The sequence below is a fragment of the Chiloscyllium punctatum genome, chromosome 37, assembly GCF_047496795.1.
Source record: "Chiloscyllium punctatum isolate Juve2018m chromosome 37, sChiPun1.3, whole genome shotgun sequence".
Taxonomy (NCBI): domain Eukaryota; kingdom Metazoa; phylum Chordata; class Chondrichthyes; order Orectolobiformes; family Hemiscylliidae; genus Chiloscyllium; species Chiloscyllium punctatum.
The window spans coordinates 36,727,970-36,746,823 of record NC_092775.1 but is presented as its reverse complement, the minus strand read 5'-3'; the positions used below and the strand labels follow the sequence as shown (position 1 = coordinate 36,746,823).

Sequence of the window (18,854 nt, the reverse complement as noted above, 5' to 3'; positions counted from 1 at the left end):
ACCCACCCAGATCCATTTCCCTCTGAATGATGCACCTAACACTATGAATAATTTACCATGGCCAATTCACCTAACCTGCACATCTTTGTAAGAAAAAAAAAGGAGTCAACCCTTCTTGACTCCTGAAGAAGGTTTACATCCGAAATGTTGACTTCTCCACCTCCTGATACTACCTGGCTTGCTGTGTTCTTCTAGCCTCCTGATTGTCTACCTTGGTTTCCAGCATCTGCAGCTTTTCTGCCTCTCAGCTGTTTCTGTGAAGCACCCTGCATTAGAAATCTAAGGTACCTGAGGCAATTGACAATGGGCAATTGACAGCAAGGGTTTTCAATGAATTAGATTAAAGCATCATTACAGAACTGTGCCACCTAATCAAGGAAGTAAATGCAGGGCACCAATCTTCAGCCAATGCAATTCGCGCCACATGATAACAAGAAATGTTGGAGGCACTCAATACCGTAAAGGCTGTGGGCCCTGACAACATTTCAGCAATAGTACTGAAAGCTTCTGCTCTAGGACTTGCAGCTCCCTTTTCCAAGCTCTTCCAGTATACTGACTGACAATGTGAAAAATTACCTAAGTACGCCCCGTACACAAAAGGCAGGACGTTTGTGATTGTAGGAGCTCAGTCATCTAAGCTCCAGGACATTGCTGCCTAAGTACGTCCTGTGCACAAAAGACAGAGTGATTGTGATTGTAGGAGGTGAGTCATCTCAGCTTCAGCACGTTGCTTCTGAAGTTCCCCAGGATAGTGTCCAAAGCCCAACCATCTTCAGCTCCTTCATCAATGTCCTTCCCTCCATTGTAATGTCAGAAGTGAGGAAATTTGCCAATGATTGCATAATGTTCAGCACCGTTTGCGAATCCTCAGACACTGAAGCAGTCCATGTTCAATTGCAACAACATCTGGACAATATCCAGGCTTGGACAAGTAATGTTTGTGCCACACAAATGCCAGGATATGACCATCACCAAAAATCTTACCATTACCCTTTGACATTCAATGGTGTTACCATCACTGAATCCTCCAGTGTCAACATCCTGAGGGTTCCCATTGATCAGAAACTCAATTGGACTTGCCCCATAAACATAGAGGCTACAAGAGCAGGTCAGAGACTAGGAATACTGTGGAGCATTACTCAACTCCTTACTCTCAAAGCCTGTCCACCATCTACAAGGCACAAGTGCACAGTATGATGGAATACACTTGCTAGAATTGGTGCAGCTTCAATAACACTCGAGAAGCTTGACACCATTCAGGATAAAGCAGCCCACTCGTTTGGCACCATATCCGCAAGCATCCACTCCCTCCTCTACTGATGCTCTGTAGTAACTATGTGCACTATTTACAAGATGCATTGCAGAAATTCACGAAAGATTCTTAGACACCATCTTCCAAACCAATGACCATTTCCATTTAGAAGGATCAGAGCAGCAGATAGATAGGAACATCACCAACTGCAAGTTTCCCTTCAAGCCACTTATCCTGACTTGAAAACGTATCGCCTTTCTTTCACTGTTGCTGCAATTCCCTCCATAAAGGCATATGGACTGCAGTGGTTCAAGAAGGTAGATTATCACCACCAAAGGCAATTAGGAATTGGAATAAATGCAGTCCAACCAGCGATGCCCATGTTCCAAGTGTGTTGATATGGCTTTAAGAAGTATATTTTGTCCTAATTTTTACTGTGAAGAAGGATTGAGAGGGAAATGCTGAGCAATTTACTCAGAGCTAATAAAGTAAACAATTTGTGAGGCCTTAGGGTTTTTATTAAAGTTGGAATGATAGAAGCAGCCTGAATGAGTGGAGTCAAGCTCTTACAGAGCCAGGAGTTTTAGTTTTTCAGTAACAGTTGCCAAGCTGAATGTGGAAGCTATGTTTCCTTTCTCTGTTACAGTTAAAAGCTGGGGTTTTCTTCCTGCTGCTAGAATTGAATGTGAGACTATCTATTTTACTGAATTTGCCTTTGCCAAGGGTGTGTTTATGGGATGTTATTATATTGGAAAAGTTCCTGTTTAGTGGTTGATCCATAATTCTGTTCAGTTTCCGGTAGAGTTAAATGATTCCGATTTCTTATTTCTTTTGTTGCTCTTTAATTAAAGTGTTTGAACAAAGTGTGTTTAGCTTCAAGCCTGATAGTTTGGCCAATTGATTTGCACCAGAATGCAATGCCTGGCACTTGCCTTTAAAATAAGAGAAAGTTAGGGTCATGGCAAGCTTCTTAATATTTTGAGGGGTTTTAGTCTGGTTCATAACACTTAGGTGAATAATTAAAATAATCAGATTATTCACGTACGTGAAGCAAAGTAAAAGTTTGTAAAATACAGATGGAACTAAGGGGAATATATAAAAGAGTCAGACAGAGAAAGTAAAAAGAAACAGAATTATTTTTCTCCCAAGAGAATTCATGGAATCTCACAGAGGCAACAGAAGAGGGGCGTGAGGGATTGTACCGGGAGGAGCTCAGCTACCTACTGGAGACTTGGAGAGACCTACATTTCACCTTTTTCAAGAAGGCTTGTGCATCCTGACTTTTAATAGAGACATTTGTGGGAACTTTCTGACATCTTACCTGAATTCTTTATTTGCACGAGCTGGTGTTGGACTGGGGTGTATAAAGTTAAAAATAACACAACACCAAGTTTTAGTCTAACAGGTTTATTTGGAAGCACTAGCTTTCAGAGCGCTGCTCCTTCATCACGTGGTTGTCACAAATGTTGTGTGATTTTTAACTTTGTACCTGAATTCTACGACACATCTTACTAATAGATTATGTCAACGCACGACCTAAAGAGAGAAGCATTTGAATACTTTGCCAAGAAATGCTGGCCGAGCCAGAAATGCCCTCATCCTGTGAATAAATAAGAGAAATACTTGATACATATTTGCAACAATTGTAGCTTCACATGGGCTAATTTTTGTTTGTTCTTTCTTTTAACTAGGAAAACAGTTCAGAGTGATGATCATCTCTACGGTACACACTTGTGAAAGCAGCACTTCTTCAAAGAGTGCTAATTTGGAGTTTTTCAATCAGTCTAGGGTTTTGAACACGGCGATGACACGAGCCCAGTCTCTTGTGATCGTTGTGGGTGACGCTGTGGCTCTTTGCTCTGTTGGAAACTGCAGCAAAATTTGGAAAAATTATATTCAGGAGTGTATTGACAATCGAGGCATTTACCCAGAGGACCTCACAATGGAGCAGATTAAACAGGCCATTATTGACACTGAGAACTGGGCTTGTAAGGCAGAAGATGAAAATGACAATGATTCTTGTTCCTCAGATAAAGATGTCGATCCAATACTGCAAGAACTTTTAGATGAGAGCAAGAATGTGACTTTAACAGTGACAGAAGAAGGATTGATGGATATTGTTGTGGCAGATGAAATAGAACCAGAGGAGAACATCAATAATCAAATTCCAGCAGGAGCCATTCAGTCCTTACGGAAGAGGAAAAATGCACAGTACACAGATTATCCTTTACATGTGCTGCAGACACTGCTATTAACTCAGCCTTCAAAGTATAAGCGATGTGAGATAATCATGGAAAAATTTTACAAAGGCTATGCTGTCACCCTTGATGATCCTCAGTCTATACACATTACGATAAAAGGTCGACTTAACTGTGGACATTCATTTCCTGGTGATCAAGTTTTAGTTGAAATTCTGGATCATGATTCAGGCCAAGTTGATAATACCAATCTAAGCGGAAAAGTGGTTGGAGTATTGAAAGCAGGCGATTTACCAAGAATCTTCATCTGCACAGTTGATGAATATGATTCGCATGTAATGATCCCTATCAATAAATGTGTTACAAAACTCTACACACCACCAGTGGATAAAAAGTCTCGTAACAAAATCCCTATTCGCAAACACAAAAAAGACAAAATTGTGACAACGCAAATTATATGTCTTACTGAAGAAATAAGGAGGAATTATTTCTTTGTAGTTGAACTGCTATGCTGGCGAAGCTGCTTTTACTTGCCACTGGGAATTGTAACTAAAATGCTTCCTGCAGCGGTAACAATGGAAACAGGAATGGAAATACTGAACTTGGAATATCAAATTCATGACAGCTATCCAAAAGAAATTCTGAAAGAGATAGCAAAATATAGCCAGACTGAGAATATTTTGGAGGGAAATCGAAAGGACTGCCGGAAGTATTTAACGTTCACTGTGGATCATATGAGTTCCACGGATCTTGATGATGCAATTAGTGTGAGAGAGTTAGGTGACAATTATGAAATTGGGATTCACATTGCAGATGTAGCAAGCATTGTGCCAAGAGGTAGTTGCTTAGACCGTGAGGCGCTCAAGCGTGGAGTTACTCATTATCCACCTGGCAGAGATCCAATTCATATGCTCCCACCAAAGCTCAGTGAAGAAGCCTGCAGCCTGCTACCAGAAAAACCACGCAAGGTCATCTCTCTGTTTGTTGTTGTGCAAAAGGGTACCGACAAAGTTGTTAAAGCAAACTTTTCACTTTCTGTCATTCAATCAGATAGGAAACTTTCCTACGATGAAGTGGAGGATATCCTCAACTGCTTTAGTGGAAGTCAATTGAGATTTGAGACTTTGGAAGATTCAGTTGCAACAGCTTTTCACTTCTCCAGAGTTCACAGAAAATGTCGACTTCAGGACGATTGCTATTATGATCAGGCAGATGAAGAGAGACGCCTAGGAAATAGAAAATCCCAGCAGATGATTGAAGAATTAATGATAATGATGAATAGCTTTGTTGCTGAATTCTTGACCAACAAAACAAAAACAGTGAGTGTGACACCATTGAGATGCCAGGGTTCTCCTGCATCTCAGCAGCTGGCCAAGCTTGAAAATAAGCACAAAAACCTGATTTCCCTTTCTATTCATCTCTCCCATCACTTGGGCATCACACCAAATGTTCAATCTCCACCTTGTGAGAAATTCCAGATCCTGTCCTCTTTGTGGAGTAGCCTGATAAAAGCAGCTAAGGATAATGACATTCACAGGTTGGCAGATTTCATTGCAACAGATGATATCCACCCAAATCTTGCACCAGTAACAATGGAACTGAGAAAACTTATGCACAAATCCTTCTTTGTCCGTTCCAGCTCAACAGCTCTGTCAAGGCAAGGACATTACTCTCTGCAACTTGAATCCTATACCTGGGCCACTTCACCCATTCGCCGATATCTGGACATTATTATCCAACGTCTCCTTACCATGGTCCTATGCGGAGAAGCAGATCTTCCATACAGCAAACAGGAAATTGACAACCTATGTATGGATTTCAACAGAAAGAATAGAACGGCTTCAAATTATGAAAAAAAGGCTCAATGCCTCCAATTTGCAACACAGCTTAGAAATCAAGTGGTACAAAAGCTGGTATTCGCTGTTGAAGTTGAATCGTTAACCAGATGTTTCAAGGTCATATTCCCTTTGAAGTATAATGCCCTATCAGAGCTCCTTGATATAAATTACAGAACTCTGCAACTGGTGGATCAACCTGCCTATGATGAGAGCACAAAATCAATGAAGTTAACATGGAGGAAACGAATCTACTGCTTAGAAACAACAAGAAATTCTATTCTTCCGCCTGCACCATTTTGCAACCCACATGTCTGCACTATTAATGCTAACACTTGGCAGCAAGTTGTGCAAGCAGTCAGGTTGGAAAGATTTTCTGAAGTGGCTGCCCTTCTCTTGGAGAACAGTGAAGGTGTCAAGTCTAATGGCAAGCAAGGGCACTTTGGCAAGATAGATGTAAGCAAGTGTCAAATTTCTTCGGTTTCACATTATGTACACATTTCCCTGGAGGTGAAAAATGGTGATGCATTGCAGTTGCAACTGAGCACAGATATAAAGAATGGTTTTTTGGTGCCAGCTGTGCAATTGTTGAGTATAACTCCAGCCTTTGAGATTTGCATTGAACATGCAGAAAATCCCATTATATGCTTCTCAGAATATGCCTCCAAGTCGCCTCAAAAGACCTATAATAGTGCAAAGGAATACCAAAGAATCTGGGGACCATTGTGCGCAATGGAATCTGCATCAAGTTCTGTTTGCGAGAATGAAGTTATAGTCATCTATGATGTTAAAATAACATGGAAGAGGGAGAATACACATGCTGGGAAGCTTCAGGGCACATTCTGTATTCCTAAAGAGTTTTGTAAAAACTGGCACGTTGGAAGTGCCCTGACTAATTGCTATCTGTGTATCCGGTGTAGAGGCTTGAAAAAGAAACCAGAAGGGAATCTGACTGGAAATGATGAGGCTCTTCATCTAAGTTTTAAAGCCCTTCACATATCAGAAAACTCCTCAGAGTTGAACATTGACCCTGACACTTACATTTGGGTAGCACATGCTGTGACTGAAGAGTTTCAAAATGATGGTCCCAAACCTGACAGAGAGACCTACAATAAGACAAACTTTTCTGTGAACAAAACCACCATGGATATGATCCCAAATGAAATATTCCAGAAGGAGACAAAGTTTGTGGTGGAGATTATTCCCAAACTACTTCCTGATCTGTAAGTACTATAGCTGTCGACCATGATTAAATGATTTTTTTTGGCCAGTGTTGTGAAAGTTTGTAGGACTAGAACATTTGGTGTGGGGGAGGGGGTGGTGGTAGATGTCAGCTCGCTCAATTGGCTGGACAACTGGTTTGCAATACAGAGTAAAGTTTGTATATACATTCTCTACTGAGCTAAATCCATTGGTTGTGTTTGGAATTTCGTCAAGCATACATAATCAGGTTATATTGCAGGACTGTATCAACAATGCATTCAGAGCAAAATATATAAAAGCCGTTGGCCATCTGTTCAAGCATAAAGCAGGTAACAGATATCTTTAAGTTGCCAATCAATAAAAAAGATTAAATCACACGGAATAATCGCCAGTCAAATATATATATGACAGTTCAATGCAGAGAACATTTTATCTATTAAATAATGTATAGAATCCAGACAATATGGAAGCAGCCATTCGGTCCAATAAATCCACACCAACCCTCTGAAGAGCGACCCAATTCCCCCACCCTAACCCTCTATCCCTACAGTTCCCATGGCTAATCCACTTAGCAAGGATATCCAAAGATGTGCAGGTCAGATGAACTGGCCATGCTAAATTGCCCATAGTGTTAGGTGCATTAGTCAAGGGTAAATGTAAGGTAGGGGAATGGGTCTGGGTGAGTTATTTTTCGGAGGATCGGCATGGACTTGTTGGGCCGAAGGGCCTGTTTCCATTCTGAAGGGAATCTAACCTAATCCCTGGACAATAAGGGGCAATCCACCTAACCTGCACACCTTTGGACTGTGGCGGAAAACAGAGCATCTGGAGGAGACGGGGAGAATGTGCAAACTCTACATAGACAGTTTCCTGAGGCTGCAATCGAACTCACATCTCTGGTGTTGTGAGGCAGCAATTCAAACCACAAAGCCACCGCATGCTCAGCTCTAAGGAAGTATTCTAATATATTTGACCCCTCTTCCACTTTAGAAATGCCTGACAAATTAATGGTCTCTTTTCTATTTAGAGTAACATCCTAGCATCACACCTTGCATTAAAATGTGTTTAGCTTATTATGCAGAATTATATATTGGCATTTGAATTAATCAATCAAAAGGTTCCACGTTCCAAAACCAGAGTGTCCCAGGTACTTTCCACCTCAGTGCTGGTATGGACCTCATCAACTTCATCAACCACCTGACTCCATCAAAATTGTGAAAGGTTTAACATATCCACATCCACAATCATGTCAGCAAGATTGGGAATACTGCATGTGTGCAGCATTCTAACTTACCCTTTTTTTCTGTGCCTGCCATAAGTAGCTGGAGATGGGACTAGGGTCGATTTCCACACGTAGGACCAGTTGGTTTTCCCCATGTCAGACTGAGAAAATCCAACATATCACAGAATCACCTTGTAACTTAATACTGGGCGAAAGCTGTACATTTGCTGTGTGAAAATCTGACCTGTAAATATTTCCAGACACTTGCAATGTTTGTATTGCAGCCCCGTTTTTTTTTTCTATCTTAAGTTTTCAGAGATAGAGATGATTTAATTGAGTGAACTTGGTTACGGTTTACAATTGTACCTCATGAGACATCGTTATCAACTCCGAACCCAGCATAATTACAGTGAAGCACACTAACCTCAGGAGTATTTCTGCACTTCCTGTTTTCATTTCACTGTGGGCTTTCAGCTTCCTAGCTCTAACTGCTTTCATGGGCACTTATAGCATTTGATGTTTGAACTGCTCAGGACTGTTAGAAAAAGTAGATATAGTGAGTTAGCAGAATTAGTTCTGTGTGTTGTTTGCTGTCAATTAACTCAAAGGATCAAGGGATTACAATGGAATTGCTTGATTATGAGCAACAAGCGACTGAGAGTGAGGAGGAGAGCAAAGCAGAGGAGGTCAGGTACACCTGGACAAACAATGCAGAAAGAGAAATTGATTTATCAGATTCACATTGATGAATTATTCCAAAAATAGACACATAATGATCATGTGCCAGTAGTCAGAGAGCTCTTGCTCTTGTAACACTTCCAAATTCTGTCTCTTTATTAGTTCCTTTCAAGATTGACTGCAGTTTATTTTTTGCAATCTTTTTGGGATTCCAGTGGAACATTTTTTGATTATACCATTGAATCTAGGGGTTGTAGATCCATAAAGAAAAATGCCTGAGGCTAGATTTTATACAAACACTTCCATATTTCCCATAGTATCATGTTCCACCCAGGAAAGGGTATAGCTTTATATTGCATAAATTTTGGCATATGATCCTGAACTCCTGATTCATACTCCTGCTGGAAAAGCCCTCAAAACGATCTTGGACTTGTGTTTCTGCAGTGCCCTAAATATTAGAAAACATCTGCAAGTGTTTCACAGGAGAGTGTTTTAACAGTATTCACATTCGGCCACATGAGTGTGATGACAGTTGATTAAAAGTTTGACCAGAGTGGTTTAAGGAGCATCTTGTGGACGGAAAGGTGAGGCGAGGTTTCGAGAAAGAGTGTTAGAGCTAGGAAACTGAAAGCTTGCTTTGAAATAAAAACAGGAAGCGCAGAAATACACCAGAGGTTAGCTTGCATCTGTGAACAGACAATGCCGAGGTTACCTCATTATCTTCTTTAGGGAGGAGAGTACTGGAAAAACATAGCAGGTCAGGCAGCATCCGAGGAGCAGGAGAATCGACGTTTCGGGCATAAGCTCTTCTTTGGGAAAGAGGCTTGTGGACCAGGGGGCTGAAAGATAAATGGGAGGGGAGTGGGGCTGGGGGTAAGGTAGCTGAGAATGCAATATGTAGGTGAAGGTGGGGGAGAAGATGATTGGTCAGAGAGGAGGGTGGAGAGGATAGATGGGAAAGGTGATGGACAGGTCAAGAGGGCGATGCTAAGTTGGAGACTTCAAACGAGGATAATATGGGGGGAGGGAAAATGTGGAAACTAGTGAAAGCCACATTGATCCAATGTGGTTGCTGTGTCTCAGGGCGGAATATGAGATGTTCTTCCTCCAGACATCAGGTGGTAAGGGCTTGGTGATGGAAGAGGCCCAGGACCTGCATGTTTATGGCAGAGGTGGATGGGGAGTTGAAGTGTTCAGCCATGGGGTGGTGGGGTTGGTTGATGTGGCTGTCCCAGAGATATTCTCTGAAACAATCTGAAAGTTGGCGTCCTATCTTCCCGATTTAGAGGAGACCACATCGGGTGCTATGGATACAGTAGATGACATTTTTGGAGGTGCAGGTAAATTCTGTCACATGTAGAAGGATCCTTGGGGCCTTGGATGGATGTGAGGGGGGGGGGGGGGGTACTGTGGGCGCAGGTTCACCCTGGACACCTCCCTCCCTTCCTGAACCTCTCCATCTCAATTTCCGGCAACTGACTAACCACAGACATCTACTACAAGCCCACTGACTCCCACAGCTACCTGGACTACACCTCCTCCCACACTACCTCCTGTAAAAACACCAGCTCTTATTCTCAATTCCTCTGCCTCTGTCACATCTATTCCCAGGATAACCAATTCCACCATAGAACATGTGGGCGGCACGGTGGCACAGTGGTTAGCACTGCTGCCTCACAGCGCCTGAGACCCGGGTTCAATTCCCGCCTCAGGCGACTGACTGTGTGGAGTTTGCACGTTCTCCCCGTGTCTGCGTGGGTTTCCTCCGGGTGCTCCGGTTTCCTCCCACAGTCCAAAGATGTGCAGGCCAGGTGAATTGGCCATGCTAAATTGCCCATAGTGTTAGGTAAGGGGTAAATGTAGATGTAGGGGTATGGGTGGGTTACGCTTCGGCGGGGCGGTGTGGACTTGTTGGGCCGAAGGGCCTGTTTCCACACTGTAAGTAATCTAATCTAAAAAAACATCCCAGATGACCTCCTTCTTCAAAAAACGCAATTTCTCCTCCCAACATGCCCTCCACCACATCTCCTCCACTTCCCGCACCTCCGCCCTTGAACTCCACCCATCCCAACACAAAAGGAAAGAACCCCCCCAGTCCTCACCTTCCACCCCACCGACCTCCATAAACATTGCATCATCCTTCACCACTTCTGCCATCTACAAACAGACCCCACCACAAGATAAATTTCCCTCCCCACCCCCATCAGCATTCCAGAGAGACCATTCCCTCCGCAACTCCCTTCTCAGACCTACAACCCCCACCAGCCCAAACCCCACTCCCGGCACCTTCTCCCACCACTGCAGAAAATGTAAAATGTGCGCCCACACCTCCCCTCTCACCTACATCCAAAGCCTCCAAGGATCCTTCCACATCTGACAAAATTCTACCTGTACTTCCACCAGTGTCATCTATTGTATCCTGTGGTACCTGATGTGATCTCCTCTACATTGGGGAGACTGGATGCCTACTTGCAGATCGTTTCAGAGAACATCTCTGGGACAGCTGCACCAACCAATCCCACTGCCCCGTGGCTGAACACTTCAACTCTCCTCCCACTCTGTCAGGGACATGCAGGTACTGGGCCTCCTCCATTTGCAAACCCTTACCACCTGATACCTGGGGGAATACCTCATATTCCACCTTGGGACCCTGGAACCAATGGGACCAAGGTGGATTTCACCAGTTTCCTTATTCCCTCCCCCCCACATTATCCCCGTCTCAAGCCTCCAACTTGGCACCACCTGCTTGACCATTCCCATCTATCCGCTCCACCCTCCACTCCGGCCTATCACCTTCTCCCCCACCTTCATCTACCTATCGCATTCTCAGCTACCTTACAGGCCCCCCCCCCCCCACCTCCTATTTATTTATTTCTCAGCCCTCTGGCTCACAAACCCATTCCTAATGAAGGGCTTATGCCCGAAACGTCGATTATCCTGCTCCTTGATGCTGCCTGACCTGCTGCGCTTTTCCATCACCACACTCTTGACTCATTCTCTACTCCAGACTTGTTGTGATTGCTAGACTCACAATCCTTATAACTTCTGTTTGAAATTTTCAGACGGAAAGAGCGTGCTATTCAGAATCTTCCGAATTCTTCACAGCTTGCACAGAATATAGCATTGGGTCGACACATACCTCTCACAAGTAAGAGAAACATCAAATATCATTGTACATTTATTCCAAATATAAGCCTTGATTATGTTCATTGGTAATATGAGAAATTTGAAGAGGTGTTTCTACTAACTTGTTCACATCTGTTCTGATATTTCTGCAATCAATTAACCATTCATTTGTAAACAGTATATGATAATACATTACAAATATGCAAGACCAGAAAAATGCTGCATTTTTCTTGTGAGAGTCATTGAATGCTGAACTGTCTTTTGTACTCTTATCCTTCAGTGTAACTTGAGATTATATGGTCAATGAAAAACTGTTCATGTCAGATATACTTGGGATAATATCCTTGTGGTTAGCTGAGATCATGCTAAAATCGACCATGCTAAGGTTACAATGTCAGTGAGAGGACACTTTTTCTCCCCCTGGTGCTTGAGGTGTATTAGAGAGAAAAAAAATTGTATCTTTCTTTGGTATCCTGGGCACTTACATGGAGGCTCAGTGGAATTTACTTCCACCCACTTGAGGGCCAAGCTGTTTCATCTCACTGAGTATACCAGGCTACAATTGTACACTGACGTAGGGACCTTCTGTTCAGACCTGGCCCTGGAGGATCTGCATCCCAGGAAGCAAGTGGGTCTTTCTTATTTCTTGGTCGTTTTTGCTGGTCTCCTGTTATAGTGTTAGAACTCCACTAAGGTTTTGCAGCTGTTATATTGAATAGTCTTCATCTATTTAGAGCAACGCAACACTTTGGATCATTTATAAACACTTGGTGGAATGCTATACTTATTATGCATTCTCATGGTCTTGCAGTCTGTTGGAGCTGTGGTTTTTTGCATATACTACACTTTCATTACTTATGTTATATTTTTAATTCGTTTGTGATTTTCTCATACCACATTCTGATTCATTTAGTCACTGTGGCACCAAAAGCTATAAGTGTTGTGAACACCTACTTGAAAGCCTACCAAAGTATCTAGGATCGAAGGAAAGTTACACTGGCGCACCATGAGCGCACCATCAGAATTTTGGGAGGCCTTTGGAGAATACAGATTGGGCAGTTACTGGGGAGGCACCAGCACAGAAGAATACTTTAGCAAGGGGTGGATAATGAGGAGCCATTAAAGGTTTTTGCTTCAGGTCCATGCTAGGATCCAGATCTGGCCTCCTAGCTGTGTCCCACAATTTCCAGGCTGAGTATCACTTTGTCTGATTCAACCTGGTGAATTGGTTGTTGGGTTAATGGAATTAAGGAATTTGCGGTTTGAGACTTCCTCTCGCCATCACACCCTTTCAGCTGGAATGGGTCATAATTAGAGTGGATGAACAAAGAAACGGGGAAAAATTGGTGCAGGAACCAGAACCGACCAAAATTGTAGCCCCTGCATTATGTCCCTGAATACATTAACACACTGAAACTGTTCTACTAATGATTTGATTTAAATTCTTTAATGTATCAATCAGTTGGCAAATATTGGTTGATTTAAGTCAGCCAGTGCTTCAAGATTGTACTGTACAAATTCATAAATTAATGTTATGTGTTGTTTGAATTTACAGACAGGTCATTTTCTGATCAACATTAAACATGTGCAATATTTGAAGTACCCACTTTCAGGGCGTGTGTTGAATTGGGTGAGATTTCACTGGTCAGAGAACTAGTAGGAAATCCCCGTTAATTACACTGGGGAGGCTTGATGCAATCAAGTGTCCTTCAGGCACCGAGTTGGACATTATTGGACCTTTCCCATTATTAAGTGTCCCAGTGATAAAAGTCCTGCTGGCCAATCAGAGGCTTCCAACTGCTTGCTGCTGATGGCACCAGCAGAATCTGTTACTTCTAGTTTCACTGCAGGCATCAGGAACCCAGGAATGCCAAGGGGCCCAGACTAAAGATGTGGTGAGTATTATATAGAACTGGATAAAGTTACAGAAGGCAAGAGCAGGGTGTTGACTTTGCATGTTTGATCTCCCTCTGATCAACTTTACTTTCTAAATCTGACTGAATGATATGCTTGTTTCTTCAATGACTATGAAGAGATTTTTGAAATGAATCTCCTGCTTCATGCCAATGCCATACTAGTCCCACTCAAAAGAAGAAAGAGTTTATTTAAGACAGGTGTCAGGAAAATAATACAATTGAGAACCAAAAGATATGCGTAAAGATCAGAAAAGATGTTAAAAAAATAACAAGTAAGGAAGGCAGAGAGAAAAGGTGAGAAAGGACCAGTAGCCAACATAAAAATGGGTGTCCCAAAGTCTTCAATATGCATATGAATAGTAAAACAGTGGTCAGGGGAAGAATATCTCCAATCAGAGACCTAAAAGTGGATTTACATGTGGAGGCAGCTGGCATGGCTACCGTGTTAAATAAATACTTTGCATCTGTCTTTATGAAAGGTGGAGATGCTACTCAGGCCATGGTGACAGAGGACAAAACTCTGTCATTAGATGAGTTGTAAATTGATGAGTAAAAAGTGTTGGATAGACTGTTGGCATTTAAAGTTGACAAGGCCCAGGGACTGAGATGTAACCAGGAATGTTGGAGAAAATGAGAGTGGAAATCACGGGGGCATTGGCCAAAATCTTTCAGTCTTCCCTAGACCTTCAAGAGGGCATTGGGTGATTATTTAGCTAGAAATAATGTGCAAGGATATGGAGAAAAAGCAGGAGCTTGGCATTAGGTAATGCAGGGGCCAAAGGACCTACTCCTGCTTCTGTGATTCTGTGATGAGGAGAAATATCGACAATATGTGGAGGACTATTTGTAATGAATAATATTCTCTTTTGAGTGCATTCCTAGACATTTATTTTTACTTTTATTAAATTTCTTCCATCAGCATTCATTAATCCATGACACACTTTTAAACAGATAACTCTGAATTACCATCAAATATATTGAAACAGACCAACTATTCCCTTCCTGAATTCAAAGACCTCAATAGAAGCCAAGTACAAGCAGTTCAACGAGCTCTTAGGAGCCCTTTTGCTCTCATTCAAGGACCACCAGGTAAGAGGAGACCAAGAAGATGAATAAAAAATATGAATATACAAATATTTTGGATGAGAAACAAAAGCTATGAATAGATCGCACTTGTAACCGCAGAGACTACATAAAATCACTTGGAAATTGTAAAAATTGCTAGGTTGGTCCAATCATATTTTTAAATGTGTTTATCCTTAACACAAATTATAATCCTCAATTCATGTACCTGCCCTGTTAGGTTGCACAGTTATTAATTGTATGGACAGTTTTCTAAAGTCAAAGTAATTATACACTTAACATTCAAGAACAAAAAGTTTGTGTGATGTAGCAGAAATCCACTACCGTCTGTGGATTATAGTGTGGAGGAAAAAAGGAGGGAAAATTGGAAAATAAAATAATATAGAAATACCTACCTGTGGCATAGAGAGGAGGAATCAATACTACTGATGCCTTAATGGGTGAGTGGAGATTTACTTATCAGTGGTATATACCATTGTTATCCACTGTATAAACAAGAATTTTCGTATTATTATGGGACACTTTTATTTTAAAGGAAGTACATCTTCTCCTTAACAATAAAGATTTTGCCTTATTATAAGTAAGAACTAAATGCAGTATCAAGAAGAAAATGACAAGTGTTCAGTGCTAAATACACATCCTTGATTTTATTCTGTTGATTTTATTCTGTTGTGTTATGTGTTGAACAGTAAATGATGGATCCATTATTTATTCACACTAGTAACCTTAAATTGTAGGAACAGGAAAAACGGTGGTTGGAGTTCACCTCGTCTATTGGTTCCACAGAATAAATTACGATTATAACAACCAAAACTATCCATTGGACAAGGAAGACAAAGATAAAAGATGTATACTTTACTGTGGACCTTCAAACAAGTCTGTCAATGTTGTTGCTGGTAATGTTTCAATCAAACTCAGATCTCTTGAATTGACTCATGTTTATACTCTCATTCAGTGGGGTGAAGTTTACAGGGATGGCAGAAGTCCCCCCACCAAATCTTAAAGTGAGAAGCAACCATTGTGTGAGTAGTGCTGGAACTTAGGGAGGCCTTCTTGTGGTGCTTATTTCGTGGCCGCCAGGACCATCATCTGGTTAAGATTGGTAGTCTGTTTGGAATAACTATTGGCCCAACTAGAGGAACAGTATCTCAGCAGCTTCAGGCAAGTCACCACTAGTGATGGTTAGAGCTATAGCTGTGATAGAAGGGAAAAGGTGTTTGGAAGATAGGCAAAGTTAGGGTCACCGGGGCAATGTAGACAGGTTTTATCAATTGAAATTTTAGTGAGAGGATTGAATGACTGGGCGCATTCACAGTGCTCAGGTCTTTGTTGCCAAGGGGTGGCTGTAGCTGCTGTCCTCCTGAACTTTTATGCGTAGGATGTTGACAAAATGTCTGCAGAGGTAGTTTGGTCTAATCACGGCCACTTGAGTGCTGCAATTAGATATGGTCAAGCTGCCAAATGTATAGAATGTGAAGACACTGAACAAACTCTCTGAGGTGTTCCCATGACATTTTGAGGCTCAGCCTGTCAGCCATTAACTTGCACATATGATCATTCATCATTTCATTGAGACTAACTCAGACATTTAATCATAACTTACAGACATTCTGAAAATGTTACTGTCTAAACCATGTATGCTTTTGCAGGTTAATTCACACAGACATAAACAACTAGATCAGCCCCAATATTTTGAGCAGTCTCTGTCAGAAACTACTAAAATTATATTAAAATGAATTCCTCTCAAGTAGTTTTTAGAGTATGCATGTATACATACATGTGTATGTGCATGTGCACAAAGTCTAATATAGTGCTGCAGATAACAATTAGTTGCAGAATTCAGCAACTGTAAGAAGAGGTATCAGAATTTATTTTATTCCACAGCCAGCTGTATTTGCTATTGTTGAAATAACCTTGTTCATTGCTTTTATGAGCATTTGAGGTTTTTTGTACTTCTGAGGATGAAGAATATCAATAACATTTTTAAAATATGTTTTTCATACCGTGTTACTGTGTCCAAGGATTCCACATATGTATTCCACATAAGATCTTCTTATCAGACTCCAGATATGTTCCAGAAATGCACTGCTTAAAATATTAGAACAATGTTTTCATTTCCTGTAACTTGTATTGTTAGAACATGTTTTAGTAAGATTGTCGATGTAAAGAAAGATTTACATTTCACCATATCATATCGTCAAGTTGCCTAAAAGCACTGTACTAAACAACGGGTTACTTTAATGTAACAGTCTGGTTGTGAAAAAACTGGATCCCATCATAACAAAGTGAATAAGTTCTAATATTCCATTGGTTTACAAAGATGTGTTGGCTAGAATACAGGTTGTTCTGTTATAATGGCGTTTCATCAATACGAATTCGCTGTAACGTGATTGATGATCTGGGGACAGTGTTTCTAAACTTTTAAAACGCGTCTTCAGAAACATTTTAACCACTGTTGCTAAAGCACGATTTTTCTAGAATGCAGGGATGCACAAGAATTCAACCATCATGTTATGTAAGAACTAACTATACTAGGAAAAATTTCATCAGTTCTTTGAGAGTGTCATGCAATCTTATACATTCGCCTGAGCTGCCAGATGGAGCCTTTATAACCAGTTAATCTGAAAGCCACCAGTTCCAGCAGTATAGCTCCCCCTCCATACCACACTCAAGCAACAGCCTTGATTAAGTTCCAAATCTGTAGTATGGTGTAAACCCCCTAACTTCTATTTCAGAGAGAAAACTATGAGAAACTTCTTTCTGCTTTTTGGATGAGCTTTGAAGAAGAGCAGGAGAGTCATCCTTCATATCTTGACAAATATCTAACCCTCAATCAAGATGACAAATCAGATTATCTGTTCATTGTTTACTACTACTTTCATAATGAAAAAAGAAGTTGGCAGAATATGGATGTCAGTCTGTGATGCAGAGACAACCAAAGCAGAAGCTGACAGTTTATACGACTTAATGGTAATTGTGATGACAACATTCCCCAGTAGGGTCAGAGCTGAGATTACACTTAGTTATTTCATAATGATAAGATACAGGCTTTAAACAGAGAGGATACGTATCAGTGTGAACAGTGTCTTGAATATGCTTGTAAAACACTACTTTTCTATACCTATATCTGCTTTGTAGAATACCTGTTGAACCTGCAGAAGTATCTGAAACCACTCCGTGTTTACAGTGATCAGATGGAAATGGTGGACTTTCCATATCCTGGGAGCCAACTGATGATCTCGAAGAAGTCAGTTCGGGAAGGAAAACCGAAACCTAACCTGAGGTGGCTATTTCTTTTGCAAATGTAGTATAAGTTAATTAGAAGTTGTTTTCTGGGCTTTTTTTTAACACAATAGCACAACATGAAATTATATATTGACCCAGATCTGTGGGCTCCAGATCATCGGAGATCAGACATAACACCCAAGATGTGCATGTGGACCCTGAGGAAGTCCTGATGCACCAACATTGGTGGAAATTGCCTTGGACGTACCAGAGACTTCAGGCACTTTCAACTTACTGACCTGAAGTTACACCGGAAATGTTAGACACAAAATCCTACATATGTGGGTAACAATACAACAATGCAACAATATTCTGTCATATTGACTTGAAATCACTTCACTTGCCTTACCTCCATGACCCTCCCCTCCTGATTACTGTTCCCGACCATACTAACCCCCAACTTCCTGACTATCTGTTTGATCAGATTTGACTGCTCCCAAACCTGACCACTTCCCCAAAACAACCTGACTAATCTCTGAGGAAGCTGCATATTCACCCATCTGTCACCTAACCATTGTGCCCATATATCACCTTACCCACTTGCCACCCTACCCACCTTCTATCCTTCCAACTTACTTAGCTGCCACCCTAAAACCTACCCACCTACCATCATACTGATTGAAATCCAACCCATGTACCTCACCATCTACTCATCGAATCCATTCACTTTTTCATCTACTCACCCATTCACTAACTCTCAAACTGCACATTTAAACTTACCTCATTGTGGCTACTGCTATAAACAGTATCCAGTCTTCCTTTCAACAGTCCAGCACTGTGATGAATTTCTTTGACTGGAGGTTCACTCTGCTTTTCACTCTGCCAGTGTCCATGCAGTGAAAGAGGGACAATCTGGTGATGATTGCTGTCGAGGATCTTCTTCAGATTTCTCAAGGGCTTCATTTTCATTTTCAGAGTGGTGGCAGGGAGTGCTACTTTATCATTTTCGCTATCATCTTCATTCATTGAGATGCAGCCACACAAGTAACATTACTGTCTGTATTTGGATTCACAGACAGAGTGGAAAGAATGAATTAATATCATCAATATTTATTA

General features: G+C 41.4%; 1 protein-coding gene across 2 annotated transcripts in view; it reads left to right on the top strand.

Annotated features, from left to right (window-relative positions):
* The window catches only part of helz2a (helicase with zinc finger 2a), a 104,541-nt gene that overhangs the window by 38,830 nt on the left and 46,857 nt on the right, over positions 1-18,854 (top strand). For both annotated transcript variants that reach the window (XM_072556579.1, XM_072556578.1), the window contains exons 9-13: positions 2,944-6,508; positions 11,451-11,536; positions 14,382-14,519; positions 15,251-15,409; positions 17,652-17,796. In XM_072556579.1, the coding sequence (XP_072412680.1) occupies positions 2,944-6,508; positions 11,451-11,536; positions 14,382-14,519; positions 15,251-15,409; positions 17,652-17,796 (4,093 nt within the window). The remainder of the gene's footprint in view (positions 1-2,943; positions 6,509-11,450; positions 11,537-14,381; positions 14,520-15,250; positions 15,410-17,651; positions 17,797-18,854) is intronic.